Consider the following 13,870-nt stretch of genomic DNA (forward strand, 5'->3'; position numbering starts at 1 on the left):
CTTTTCTACCAAAACCACATGCTTAGTAAACATCTACAGAAACTTCCTAAATTTGATTTTATTTAATAAATATTTTAAAGATTTTGCTAATGAAGAAGTGAATGTATCTTTCCAGAATTCTGAGTTTAAAGGATTTTCTATCCACTTTCATTTCTGATGTAATTTTTAGGAATTTTTAAATCTATATGTAATCTATAAAACACATTTGCTTTTATAAATTTGGTTTTCTTCAATAATAAGCTGTGCTAAGATCTCCAAGTTATATGACAAAGGCAGAGAGGTAAAACTAACCACAGCAATGGGTTATAATAGATGCTCATTAGAATTCAGATAATCAACTGTCCCCAAATAATCATAAAGATAAAAGAATAACTTACTAAAACCAACAATGCGACAGAGAATATTTTAATAGGAACTCTCTTATTCTCTCTCTTTTTCACACTCACAAACACACATACATACACACACATACACTCACTCACTCACACATACACACACTCACTCACACATGCACACGCGCACACAGGCAGCCATATTAAGTATATACTCACAGCTCAGAGTTTAAAACCTTGCTACTAAAAGTTTTAACTTAGATAAATTAACTACAGTAAAATACTGACACTGTGAAAATATATGTTTATGTACAACACCCCACAGAGGGCATCATTTCTGTGAACATCTGAAGAATGTAAAAACAAAGCAAAAAGACAAGAACGAGAAGCCACAGTGCGCGGCCTGGGCATGCGCACTGCCCAGCTCACAGCTTCCCGTTCTCCTCGCTGCTCTCCTTCTCCTCTATGGCTTCCAAGCTGCGCTTGCCCTTGGCCTCCGCGCTGCCGCCAGGGCCTTTACTCAGTCCACAAGACAAACAGGCCATCTGGATCTGCTTTATGTTCTCTGCGGCTTCGTTCTTGGCATTCTTCAGCAGGTCTCCTTGTCCCTGTCCAGGTAGAAAAAGCAAAGAAGAAGGTCACCAACCAGGTTCAGTTTCACGAGAGACACTGATGAAGGAGAAAAGAGACCCAGACCTGTGCGCACACTTTTCCAGGGATACACTCAAACTTCTTTCCCAGCATAGTTGGAGGATGTGGCTCTTTGGTTATGGAAACTCAGACCTGGCCACAGCAGCCACAGCAGCCACAGCAGCTCCCAGCCTGCTGGCTGGCTCCGTGTGATTCCTGTAGGGGGAGCCTCAGGTAGACACACTCAGGACACCTGAACTTCCCATACCCTGGTCTGAGACTTTCACACTACTGCGGTTCCTTTCCAGTCAGACAAACATTTCTAGATTCTGAGGAAAATGAGGAAATATGTTCTTCAATAAAACTGAAGATTAAATTGGTTCACCAAAGTAAACAGGGCAGAGCCAAGCACCCCGTGGTGGAGCGCACACGGCCTCGTGCCTGCTAAGGTTTGATACGTGCAAACTTCTGCTGGTGCATTGCTAGTACATTGCTACCCACATTCGTTCTGTGCTTTTCAGCATCCTGAGAACAATGTTCCTGTCTGACTAATGGATGGAAGTCTCTCCAGGCGCCACTCATCCACCAAAGTAAGAGGCACAAGACCATCGCTGGGACACGCTGGCTGTCAGAAAAAAAAAAAATCGTTCCTGCTAGTTCTGTTTTTGACTTGAGATTATTATTATTAGGGTGTGTAAGTGCATGCATTGATACCGGCTCGGGGCCTGAAGAGCTACAGATGTGTGCAGAGTTGGGAACGTGCTTCTGTGGTATACAGACAAAGGAGGAGCTAACTCCCCCTTCCTCCCTTTCTCAGAGCAGAGGAGGCTAAACGAACCAGGAAGGATGAGGGACGGTGGCACATTCCACAAGGCACAGGCTAACTCAGAGGGGACAAGCACTTAATAGACAAAGTATTCCACGATGAAACATAACCTTTCCTTAATCTTATGAATGTCATTTTGTTGAGAGTTGCATAGACTACCTGCTAAAAATGCCTAAAAATGTTTATTTCCTCAAAATTGATAACATCGGGAGCTGCTTCTAACCTGCTGTGGGGATAGCTAACTCCTCCTTCTGATACTTCGTGATAAGCTGTGGCTGTGCTTTGCCAGTGTCTGTGCTAATGGACGGTCTTCAGTCACCCCAAGCGCGGACCAGGGTTTTAGAAGTCCATTTGGAGGCTGGATAGGTGAATTCTTCCCGTGAGAAGAAATGAGTCTGAGCATGATGAGGTCACATGATTGGTACAAGGTCGCAACCACCTCAGGACAGGGACAGACTGAAGTCTTGACTTTCCTTTAGGCCCAGTATCCCTTCCCACACTCTATGTTAATCACATGAACATCCTCAAAGACAATAAGGAGAGGCTGAGGCCTGTCAGTTAGAGATACATTTCCTGAGGGAAAAATATTCACAGCATCCATGGAAACTGGAAGAGTTTCTTAACAGCATGAATAATCAGTGAGTCCTCTCAGGACCCTGGATACTGAAGCCATTTAAAATTTGTAAAATGCAATTATTAAGTAAAGACAAGAGCACACATAAAGGGCCTACTCGGTGCAGGTAAGCTTCTACTCTGACATAATTATTCATTCAGTTGTCACAACATGCCAGGAGGTAGGTATTATTATTAACCTTAGCTTATCTATTATAAAGCAGAGCCCCACAGAGACCACCTTCCCTAGTCAGGTAGCTGCCCGGTGGTGAATCTGCAGTTTTTACAAGGGTCTGTGTGTGGTCTTCACCTTCAAGACATGTCCTCTTTCAAGAGCAAATCATACACTCTTCAAAGTACAGTGAAACCACCTATTCTTTGTTATCCACACAGCAACAGAGACAGAAAATAATGGCTAACCACATGACACTGGCTGGCAGAATCTGGAGATGGGATGTGGGCCAGGAATATGGGATACAGTAAGAACACCCGGCAGGGACAAATGAACCTCCCACTGATTGCAGGGTAGGCTATTTCCTTATCTGTGGACATAACCAGAATATCTTTAGCCTTCCTCACAGTCCAAAGACTGAAGGAAACAGGTTGAAAGACTGTTTATGATTTAATGACTGCAAATAAAAAGCTATAAAATGATCGAGGAAGCAGTTAAGCCTTTCTACTTCCATCATAAATAACTTGCAACTAACTGTCTTGTAATAGAGACCTGAGGCACATATTTAAAACGCATCTGTTTCACAAGGGCGTACATATTTTTTAAATGGAAAAAGTCCTTTATAAACAGCCTGTATTAATGATGTGACTTCACCCAAGATCATTTTCATAGTTTTACTTGTAAGACTCTAGCTTAGCTTCAAAGTGACCATCAACTCTTTTGAAAGTAAACTGGCATCTTTTGTAGTTGAAAGAGAAAACATTTGAAACACAGAGAGCTATCATTCGAATGGATAACACGCTCACAGGCCTTTTCTGACAGCAGGTTAACAAGTGCATTTGAATGAGCCACTGCTACAGCCTCAGTTCTGAGCTGTGGCATCCTAGCCTAAACTCCAGACAGTGCCAGTTCTGGTGAACAGAAGTCAGTCTCTAAAAGACAATGGTCAGTTGGAGAAAACAGTTTGTACCAGTATACAAGAACACAGTGACATCATCTCTTGATGACCCAGTGACGACAGGCACCAGCAGAAGAAAAACAAACAGACAGACAGACAGAAGATAAAACTGCATGAAGGGAGGAAAACAAAGGGCTGTGAAGAGCTTACAGAGAAAAGGCTGGGATCCGTGGTTTAAAGGAGCTAGATTAGGCTCTTGCTGGTCTGGGGTTCAAGAAACCACACGCTCTTGCTCTTTTTCCTTTGGATCTTCCTAATTGAGACCCTGGGACTGGGAGAGACATTCAGTTTCTATTCTAGAACAGTGCACAGAGGTGATGTGCATTACTAAACACCCACTCTGGCATTTCTCCTTAATAATTTTTCTTTTTCTTTTTTTATTAGATATATTCTTTATTTACATTTCAAATGTTGTCCTCTTTCCTGGTCCCCCCCAAAATCCCATAACCCATCTCCCCTCCCCCTATTCCCCAATCAACCCTCTCTCACTTTCCTGTCCTGGTATTCCCCTACACTGCAGCATGGAGCCTTCCCAGGGGCCTCTCCTCCCTTTGATGTCCAACAAGGCCATCCTCTGCTGCCTGTGCATCTGGAGCCCTGGATAACTCCATGTGTACTTTTTACTCAGCAATTTCCTCTAACCAGCTAGCTGCTCTCCACTCTGCCACAAAGACCAGTCAGCTCAGAGCAGATTGCCTTCCTTCAAACATCTCTGTCATTGTAGCATTTCCTTCAAGCTATATTAGGCAAAAGATAGTTATATATCATGTATTTAAGGCATATTCCAAAAAAGGCATTTTTAAAGAATGTTTGATACTATTCTTCTCTTGAAAGGAGAAGACAGAGCAAAACCTGGAAAATTTTATGTTCTTTCACCTCAAGGGAAATGCAGTTGTTGGTGTGAAAGGTAGAGGTGAGAGCCTTGGGTGCCTTCTGGAGGGACCAACACACTCCAGCCAACACTATTCTCAAACATTTGGAGGAGTCTGCACACAAATCCAAATACTTCTAATACACTAAAATGAATCTGGGTTGCCAGGCATATTATACAAAATTAATGTACAATTGACCACAGAATGCTCAACTTGAAAGAAATGTCAAGTTGCCACTCCTTTTCTGTCAGGAAGCCTGAGGGAGTTCACAGCTGGGGTTTGGGGGGTTGAAGACACTTTAATTCAAAGGAACAGAGGGTAGCAGAGTATCCCAGCATCCTGATGCTGACAAGAAGATCAAGTCCTGAGAGGCATGCACCCCCAACCGCCATGGCTGTTTGCCTTCTGAATATAAGGTTTCACAGCAATTCCAACTCATTGAGAAAGTAACAGTCGGAAACAAGAAAAACCATAATATATCATTACAAGTTGAAGCTAAAAACTAATGGTTGTTAATGTATATTTAAAAACAAACATAAAACATTCCTCGCCAAATCCCTTTAACTCCATTAATGGCAACTAAGGTGCACTGCCTGGAAGTCGGGAAACATTCCATGGGATTTAGACTTTAAATGTGGCTACTGTGTCACAGAGTCACCTCTCTGATTAATTCTAACAGCTTAGTCCTTATGATGTCTCCCTCCTTCTCATACACTAAGATCTCATGTGGTTGGGACTCGTAAGCTGATTGTGGTCAATATAATACTCTCAGGAGATTGAATAGTAGCCAATACGACTTGAAAACCAAGATGCTGAGCATGAAACGATGTCTTGTTATCTCATACCACTCCCGTGAAAGCAAACAAAATTCAAAATTCAAATAGTCAATTAGTCATATGTTTTATAATCTATCAGAAGATACTCAGGATTTTTATTTTTCCAAATTCTCTTAGAAAAAAAATTAAAAATGCAGAGTCCTCCAAATGTTTGAGAATAGTGTTGGCTGTAGTGAGTCAGTCCCTCTCAGAAGGTACCCACGGCTCTCACCTCTTCCTTTCCCACAAACAACTGCACCTCCCTTGTGGCATTAGCTCATGAGAACAGAAGAAGACAGTGGCTTGTGCCTTTGTCACATATGAAGGAAATGTGTGTGCTGTATCAGAGCACACCACAGATACTTAAGGCAGCTCGCTAGGACTCTGGGAACAGAAAAACCCTTGCATGCATACAATCACACATAGAGAAATGAAGCAGCTTGTTTCTCAGGGTACACTCAGTTACGGGCAGGTTGGCAACGCTGATATTCCTTCCATGGGAGAATACACATCCACAGCCAGGGAACCCCTTTCCCATAGATTCCACTAATGGAATCATGCTCCCAGAGACCAAGGTGGCAATGAGAGCACTGTTTAGTCTACCTACTGTGTGGTAGCTGGAGCATTTAAAGGCTTATTTAGCCATTACTAATTCAGAAGTCATAGGTTACGGAGTCTCCATATTACTTAAGCAAGGTTAAAAGCACAGGAGATGAGAGGAACTCTTGAAGTTAAAGGTTTAAGTGAGGACACAGGGACTGGGGAAAGGAGAGGGTAGAGTGTGGGTTAGCCTCAACTAAGGATACATGAAGAAGCCCTATGGAAATCCACTATTCTTAGAGCTAATTAAGAAATATTTTACATATATATGTATATATATATATATATATATGTTCCATATATATGGAATTTGAATATATATGTTTATATATATATGGAATTTGAAAAGAAGTACCTTGCATGAATGAACAATGCTGTTCCCATAAAACATAGGTCATTAAATAAAAGTTTTTGTGCCCAGAGTGGGTTACCTCCCTAGGAAGTATTGGTTAGGGAGGACCCAAATAATGAAGGATATTGACTCTGATCTTTGTTGCTGTTGTGGTTTGAATGAAACTGGTCCCCATAGGTTCATAGGGAGTGGCACTATTAGGAGGTATAGGAGGTATGGCCTTGGTAGAATAGGTGTGGCATTCTTGCAGGAAGTATATCACTGGGAGTAGGCTTTGAGGTCTCAGATACTCAAGCCAGGCCCTCTCTCTCTCTCTCTCTCTCTCTCTCTCTCTCTCTCTCTCTCTCTCTCTCTCTCTCTCTCTCTCTCTCTTCTCTTCTCTCTCTCTCTCTCTCTTTCCTGTCTGACAATCTGCATGTAGAACTCTCAACTCCTTCTCCAGCACCATGTCAGCCTGCATGCCTCTGTGTTTTTAACCATGACAATAATGAACTAAACCTCTGGACTGTAAGCCAGGCCCTGTTAAACATTTTTTTCTTTTCTTTATAACTGTTGAAATGGACATGCTATCTCTTCACAGCCTTAAAACCTCTAAGACTAGATGGTAAGAACCACCTTCTGAAGACACTGCTCACTTTGGATATAGGGCATAGAGAATTCGGCCTCCACTGATGGGGAAACTCTCTGTGTTGGCCAGCTCCTAGTGCTCTCTGTATGGGGAAGAAAAGACATCAGTGGTCTCACCAAGTGCTGGACCCTGCATGCTGTAATGTTGACCTGGCTGCAAACCGTGCCCACTGGTACAATGGTGACAGGATGGTTATGAGTGTAACAAGCTGATTTCTGATTGGATAGAAGGGCTGTCCCACAGGAGAGATTTTATGTCTGATTCTAGAAACCTGGCCAGAAGTCCAGGGCTGAGGATTCACAAGCTCTCTAGACTAACGCCCTGCTGCTACTCTGCTAAATGCTCATGCTGTCGAATTGAATTCTAAATACGTTTATGCCCCCAGATTTGTGCTGCTCTCAGCTTTGGTCAGGGAAGCTTCTTTTGTAGAGTGTCACGGTTACTGCAGAGATTAATAGTGGGTCAGAATATGAAGTGTATATAACTCAGTGATCAACAGCTGTTATATTATCCATATCAACATTGCCCATCCAAGAATCAGGGAACATCATGGTTAATGGATAGAAAAACTGGGAGCTGGCAGATGGGGGAGGGCTGTGGACTACAGATGTCTGAGCTGACACGGGAGCTGCACACCTCGGTTCACGGCAGCTGTACTTAGTTACTTGCACATGAGCTGCACAAGGAAAGATCCTGTCCAAGTCCCAGCATGAATAGAAGAGGAGCCACTGGCATCTGATGACTCCTGAGGAGCAAGAGTCAACTCTCCTTTGGAGACACAGCTGCTGATAGGTTGGCCATGTCCCAGTGGATGGTCCCACGGCCATGTGCATATAGGCAGTGCTAACTGGTTATAGGAGCATGGAGGACATGGCGTTGGGAGTGATGTGATCAAAATATGTTATAAAATACGTGAATGTTACAAAAATTAAACTAGTATTAAAAATAAGTCAAACCCACCTTTATCAATATCCTTCATCTGAGAAACTAAAACAACACATACATTGTGGATTGCTGCTTGTATGTTCTGTTCCCTTAAGAGTGCCCAAATCCAGGTTCAGTCAGGTGAAATCTTAATTATTCAGATAAGGCCTGTGACTGGGCAGTGGAAGAGAAGGCAGAGCTGAACATTATAGAGAGGAGACAGAGACAGAGAAGACAGAGAGACAGAGAGACAAGAATGAAGACAGGAAAGACAAGATGGTACCTGAAGGAGAGGATGAGGAGCCAGAACCTCGTGGTCCTCGGACCCATAAGTAACTGGGAATTTCTTAGACGATTAAATACTATAGGGTACATTTGTCCAATCTAGGTGTGCAGCTTGCATCCATATCAATTGAGTTTTGAGTTATTTGTGTGGGCATTTGGGAGGTTGAAGATTTACTGTTATAAATCTGACTGGTACATTACAAGCTTCTGAGGTTTTCATTTTACAGGGTTATGGGGATTTGTGCAAGCCAGCCAGTCTTGACCGGCTGGCCACAGGGGCCAGGAGAGCAATCTCAGAGCTCTGGAGAAGCAGAGCCAGTGTTTGTGGGAGAGGCATTGGCTAGGAGACACAGGAAGTCTGGGTCTATGTACCGGCTGGGAACAGATCAAGAAAGTCGGTGCCAGAGATTAGTTGGATTAGCATGGATTGTTTTTAATAATTATACACTACATACATATAAATGTTTTAATATCAGGATAAATGTTTTTCTTGATGGCACACTCCTAGTATGCTGCCATCATAAACGTTAATAAATCAGTTCCATAGAGATCATTAAAGAATTTGGTTCATGATGGACATGAGCTAAGACTCTTAAGGATGCTATTAGCGGGAGGACTGATTACTTACTTCTCAGATATGAGTCAGCCCTCCTTGGAGTAGCAATGAGCCCAAATTACCTCCCATGAAAGTTTGTCACCAAAGAGGCAGTTCACACAATTTGAGAAGAATCAGAACTGCAGGAACATAAACCTTGAAGGTCCCTTGGCAGTGACAAACAGGGTTTAGGGAAGGTTAGGTATAATCTGTTCCCAAGAATAAAACCAGAATTGTAATACTCCCTTATCCTGTTCTAAAGATGCACCTGTACGGATGTGGAAGTTTAATTGGGGATCCCCAGGATGAGTGACCCCCCTCTCACCCCCGGTAGCCGATTACCTCAGAACTTCAGTGTTGGGTATTGTTCTAGTGCGTATTCTTATTTCCCAAAAGCCACGTTTCCAGACCTGAGGTCCCTGCCCTCAGCTGCCTTCCATTGATAACAAAGAATTATTGACTGATAATACAGCCAATGACTGGGCAGGGAGACAGGACTTTTAGATTAGGGGCAGAAAGAGAGCAGGGAGGAGAACCCTGCCATGATAGAGAAGCAGAAAGCCAAAACTTAAAAAGGCTCCCAGGCCCATGAGAAGTGAGAATCCTCGAAAGGGGCCCTAGGGGCCACTTTCCCGATTAGGTCTGGGGTAGCAGAGATGAAATATAGATTTTAAAAGATGTTAACTCAGGGATACTGGAGGGGAGTTTAAACAGCTCTTTCTTTTAAAACAGGAGAAAGTAAAAATGAACCGAACTTGTCTGTCAGCAAAAGGAGTTAATGGTGAATATCATCTTCAATGACAGACCTGTTATAGTTTTGTAGATTCCCTGCTTTGGGTTCCCTTCAAGGGAGTAGTGTTTGAAAGGCCATCTGTCTGCTGTGGGCAATGATTGCAAGCCTAATCCACTTACAGAAAATGTCAACAAAATTGCTTCAACACCAGCGAGCTGAATAATAGAACACCCTAAGCTAAACTTGAAAAACATGACTCTGAAAGCCTTAGGATTTCTATTCCCAGGAGGATCCTAGGGTCCTGATAATCCTTGCTGCCATTCTGGAAAAGGAAGCATTCAACAGCACAACAGAAGGCATGGCTTGTTGATTCCCTACTCTCTGCTCTCCCTCCCCTGCTCATGTTCTTCATCTCTATGTTAACAGACTTAGTAAGAAAAGATAGGAGATTGATACCCACCTCTTCCATGGTGTTAATGAAATGAACCACATTTCAAATAAAATTTCAAGAAACTAGCATTGTTGAAAATTTCCAATATCTCTGATGACCTACAAACTATAAAAACAACCTTGATTTCTAAACTCATATAACCCTTCTGGTTGCTGTATGACATCACAGGAAGACCTGGAATAACCACTGCTGTAGAAGCTTTACCTCTAGTAACTGAAAACCATTATCATCTCCAAAGACTCACAACAACTTGAAAGATGTAGACTGCCCCAAAGGCCAGGGCTGACAAAACTGGAAAGATACTTACTAATATTAGAAGAATATATTTTTAAAATGCAATATGATACCTTTTGTGTAAGGTTTCTTTTAAATTATTAGGTACTTGGCTGATCACCAAAAAGTAATTTTTTCAGAAGTGCTAGACTAAAAGTGAAGATGTAAAACCAATAGACCGTGACCAAGGTGAACAGACTTCAAACCAGTTTCAGCTGCTTCGACCCAGCGCTGTGCCATAGCTTTCAAAAGCAAACGGGTTTTTGTGACACCTGGTCTATTGTTCTCCAACTCCAAGGACACCTTCTACTCCCCTTTCCAATGTTGGCATCCTCCAGCCTAGTGTATGGTCTGATGTGTCTTCTCTCCAAGGACAGTCATTCTCTAGTCTCTACAACTTATGTTTAAGTAGACTGAATGTGAGCACATGTAGCCCAGGCCTATTCCCAGAACTGGAAAGCACCCGTTCCTGCTGGCCTGAGTCCCAGTTCTGTGTAAATGGGAAGGAAGGGTTGCCAGGAAGACTTGCCAAGACACGATCCACCCCAAAGTGAGGCTGGTACAGCTCCTGGTGAGTATTCTGTTCCTCCCTGCTGAGTCTATGGCCAACTCGACTTCCACATCCAGGGCTGAATGGAGACCTGCTCTATTGTGAGTGTTTATTCTGCTGTCTCAAATCCACCAGAGCATCTGCTTAAACACCAAAGCAATGGCTACTCCAAGAAAAGGACTATTCCCATTCTCCACAAGTCTGAGACCATTCCGGTTACAGATATCACACTCAGGCCACTCCCTACACAAACTACTATAGCACACACGTGTGGATGTTACATGTTTTCAACCCTATACAAATGTGAGAAGTCTAGAAACTTTGTTTTGGTTGTTCATTCAAGGTCATGCTGGCTTGATAATTTATTAATCACTACTATGTTTACACCACTCTACATATCTCTATACAAACACAATCTCATTAATTAATATGGATGAGTGGATCTTAATATCCATTCAGTGTTAACACCTGCTACCCAGCACACATTGAATTAGCCTAAATGCCCCATCAAAATGTTCACACTGTTACTTTTTAACCCAGAACCCAAATCAAAGCTCACATAGCACTAACACCTTTGAGGAGAATGTCTCTACCCTGAGGACTCAGTGACCAAAAGTGACAGAGACTGAACAGCAAGGTCACAGCAGCGAGTGAGTGAGTGGCATCTCTGAGGAGACTCACATTTCCACCCTCACCCCTGCCGGCTTTATGGAATTCACACCACTAACTCACATACATGTGTCAAAACATCTCTTCTAAATGTCAAATACCATCACTCTTACCTTTTTATTTTTAAATCAACTTTATAAATATATATCCCTGAAAAAAGAACCCACCACACAGTCACAAAACCTACTGGGTTGTGTGTCATGCCAATGCCTCCCTAATCCTTCTTTCTGTTTGGGCCTCAGATTTCTTCCCAAAATAGAATTCTGTGAAAATGGAGCCAGTGGGAAGGGGGTGTGGGGGGGCGCTCACATTCTGACATGACAGCAGCTGATATTCCTTAGAACTTGATGTGTGAACTAAGAAAACAAGGAAAAACGTAAGGTGAACTTTCAATTACTGCAGTAGAAAATCGGGAACTCTTCTGACAAGCCTTCACGATACTTTCTGCATTATGGTTCTGTAGTAAATAAAGCAACCATGGCCTCTCTTCTTCTGCTTCCTCAGCACACTCGTGAGCACCAACAGTAAGGGAGTTTAAAAAAGCCATAGGAAATCATATAATTCTAGATCTGTGTATAATTAACACAGTGCACATAAGCATATGCATATATTAAACATATATGTAAATATATGTGTATAATTTAAATGGTGTTATGTCTCTTGGGGTCATAATGTTCCCCTCAAAAATCACAGACTAACAAAAACTCCAGTGCCAAGCAATAGAATCATCCTTTTGAGTGTTTCTCCAGGGAGTCCAAGAAACTCCAAAAACAAGACAGACAATTGCCGTTGCTCTTGGTCACCTCCCAGAAAGCCCTTGTGCTGAAGACACCATGGACTGAAGACACAGGATTCAGGGGAATTAAGCTGAATCTGACCAGAAAGTCCCTCCATGAGGACTAATTTTATGGTACTGAAAGATGCTATGTAAGCTGCCAAGGGAAGAAAACATCTAACAGGGCCGTGAATCAGGACAGCAAGAGTTCCCTAAAGGGTGAGAGTGGCACATTTATCTTGGCTGCAACCAACAGCTCAGAAATTGGACTTAAGGCAGTCGATAGGTAGGAAATCACATCTAGAACTATAAATCTAGCCAATCACCCTTAGCTGCTGAGGCCACAGATTTCAAAGAGAATCTACTACTGCCACTTTCCAAAGCAAGTATAAGGTCTAACTATACTCTGAACTCTGTTTACCCTTATGCCCACAGATAAGCATAGCTCTCACCCCTCATCAAATAGCATTTTTCCTAAGTAGATAGAGACTTTCCCAGAAAGCCACAACTAGTCAAAAATGCAGAAAACATCTGACTTTGGAGTGCCCAGACGCAATTGAAGCATATCCACTACATCTCCTGCACCTAAGGCTCAGAGAACATTGAGGAATAGGGGCAAAAACGCTGTGAGGGCTAGAAAACCAGAAATCTACTACAAGATTTTGTCTTCTAGATGTGACAGCTAAGCTAGACCCAGGAAATCTCAGCAGTATGACTGCCTCAAAAAGACCTAAGCAACTCCGACAGGAGTGGCCATCCCACTGCAGGGTAACCCACTCCTAGATGAAGAACTACAATCAGTTAACAACTGCTGAGAGAGAGAATTTGTCTTCCCTAGAGATGATCCCCCTAAGAGGTTATCCAGTCTCAAGTGGTCAGTGATACTAAACAGACTCAGCAGGTTGCCTTTATATATTTATTTGCACAAATATCTGTATCTATATGTAAAACTAAAAAAGAATAAGAGACATGAATTTGAAAGGGAGAAGGGGGTTCACATGGGAGGTACTGGAGAAAGAAGAGGGAAATGATGTCATTTCTATTTCAATTAAACAAAAGCAAGAAAAACAGCAATACAATCAGTAACAGGCCAGAGACCTATGAGATGGCCCTACACCAGGTAGAAAAGCCAGTCTGATTAATCCTTTCAGAGAGTCAAAGTTAGAAGTTCAAAGAGGCTTAGCCAGTTTGACTCAGCTAAATTAAAGGAAAGAGAGCTGTGTGGAGCTGAGCCTTCTCAAGGTCACACGCCAAGAGAGAAATCCACCCACTGTGCCTCCCCAGGAAGGAGAAAAGGACTCACTGTCCCCGAATCCCTATTTGTAGAGTGAGATGTCCCGGGCCCAGGAGACGTGCTCTGTGCTCTGCCTCAGTGTCTCACAGGAAGAACCCCGACAGTCTGTGCTCCTGTGATTCAGAGAAATGTTCTAAGCAGGAAGGGACAAGCACGTTGCGTTTTGCTCACACCTCCTGGTCAATAGCAGGGAAAATCATCTCTGACCTACGCTGCTATCACACTAAGGCTACTGGTTGAAAAAAGAGCAGCGCCTTGCTGGCCAGCAGCTATGATTACCGCCTTCTGGATTGACTCAGTGACCTTAGGAACGCCACTGGCTTTCCTTTGCTGGGAAACAATGAGGGCATCCTAGAGGTCACTTAACGTCCTAAAGGTTTATTAATTAGAGCTTGGTTCAGATGTGCTGTGTTAAAATCCACATAATTTTGTAAAGCAGGGAAGGAGATAAGGAAGTAACTACGTGAGGAAGAACAGGATTGTGTGGGAACACAGAGCAAGCACAGCTGGTGGCGGGAGGGATG

At 42.8% G+C, this 13,870-nt stretch overlaps 1 protein-coding gene across 1 annotated transcript in view; it reads right to left on the reverse strand.

The window, feature by feature from the left end:
- Positions 1 to 616: 616 nt before the first annotated feature.
- The window catches only part of Plcl1 (phospholipase C like 1 (inactive)), a 323,106-nt gene continuing 309,852 nt past the window's right edge, over positions 617 to 13,870 (reverse strand). The window contains exon 6 of the mRNA XM_052192778.1: positions 617 to 940. Coding sequence (XP_052048738.1) covers positions 758 to 940 — 183 coding nt within the window. The 3' untranslated portion in view covers positions 617 to 757. The remainder of the gene's footprint in view (positions 941 to 13,870) is intronic.

This window comes from Apodemus sylvaticus, chromosome 9 (genome assembly GCF_947179515.1).
Source record: "Apodemus sylvaticus chromosome 9, mApoSyl1.1, whole genome shotgun sequence".
Taxonomy (NCBI): domain Eukaryota; kingdom Metazoa; phylum Chordata; class Mammalia; order Rodentia; family Muridae; genus Apodemus; species Apodemus sylvaticus.